The following is a 982-nucleotide window of genomic DNA, read 5'->3' as shown; positions in this document are numbered from 1 at the left end:
GCGTGTCCCGCGCTGCTCCCACCTTCACCATGTGCCTTCTGGTCTCTCCTGCCACGCAGCTGCCGGGCCGGACTCCTGCCCCATTGACATTGAGGACTAGGTATGAGACCCCCACCCCCCTGCCCTGCACGTGCCCTGTCACCCGGGGGGGGTGGGGTGGTGGAAGGGAGGGTTGGCATTTCTGGGGGTTCCCTTGTTGTCCTGGCCAGGGTGACATCCCTTAGTGCCTGATCTGTAGCCCCCCCAGCATGCCCACATGTACCCTCTTGCTGGGTATTGGGAGGGCAGAGGCAGCCCCTTTCCCTTTGCTGCAGTGCTTCCCGTTTGCTCCTCAACATTCCCAAATCCTTGGGGGTTTAAGGGGCTCCCCCGGCCCAGAGAGGTAAGTGCTGGTGCTCACCAACCTCTGCTGCAGCCAGAATCCAAAGCAGGGCTGGGAAGGTGGGTGTTATTTGGGGAGACTTAAACGGCACCCCCATGGAAAGCTGAGCTGAGCACACCAGTGGGCTCTGGGAGCACGAGCTCCGTGGGCTGTCCATGCCAGCTTGGTTGAGTCCATGGGGCATGGATGAGCCCCAGTGGGTGCTGGGGATGGCAGCACAGGGCTCTGGCAGGGACAGGGGTGGCACCAGGGCAGCCAAGGGAAGTGCTGACCCCATTGTGCCCATTTCCCTTCCCTGCCAAAGTCCCTGGGTACCCTCACCCCCAGGCTGGGGGAGCTGGAGCAGGGGGGGTGGGTTTCTGCAGGTTGGGGCTGAGCCAAAACCCCAGCAGAAGTTTGGCTTTTCCAAATGTCCCAACCAAGAGCACCATCTCCTCTTGTATGGATGATTCAGTTTCACCTGGGGGTACTGGGGTGTAGCTCTAGGTGCTTGGCCCCAAGACACTCTCCACAGCCTCTAACCACCCCATTTCTCCCCCCAGGCCTGGAGGCAGCCAACAGCAACCATCACCTGTGGCAGGCACCCCGGCCCTGATGTCC

The 982-nt window shown here is 61.7% G+C and overlaps 1 protein-coding gene across 1 annotated transcript in view; it reads left to right on the top strand.

The window, feature by feature from the left end:
* RNF157 (ring finger protein 157) overlaps positions 1 to 100 on the top strand; it is a 15,729-nt gene extending 15,629 nt beyond the window's left edge. Inside the window, 1 exon segment of the mRNA XM_010008371.1 lies at positions 60 to 100. Within this exon segment, the coding sequence (XP_010006673.1) occupies positions 60 to 100 (41 nt within the window).
* The last annotated feature ends 882 nt before the right edge of the window (positions 101 to 982 follow it).

The sequence above is a fragment of the Chaetura pelagica genome, unplaced genomic scaffold (genome assembly GCF_000747805.2).
Source record: "Chaetura pelagica isolate M959 unplaced genomic scaffold, ChaPel_1.0 scaffold1352, whole genome shotgun sequence".
Classification (NCBI taxonomy): Eukaryota; Metazoa; Chordata; class Aves; order Apodiformes; family Apodidae; genus Chaetura; species Chaetura pelagica.
Note: the sequence above shows the minus strand (reverse complement) of the source record. Positions and strands in the feature narration are given on the sequence as shown.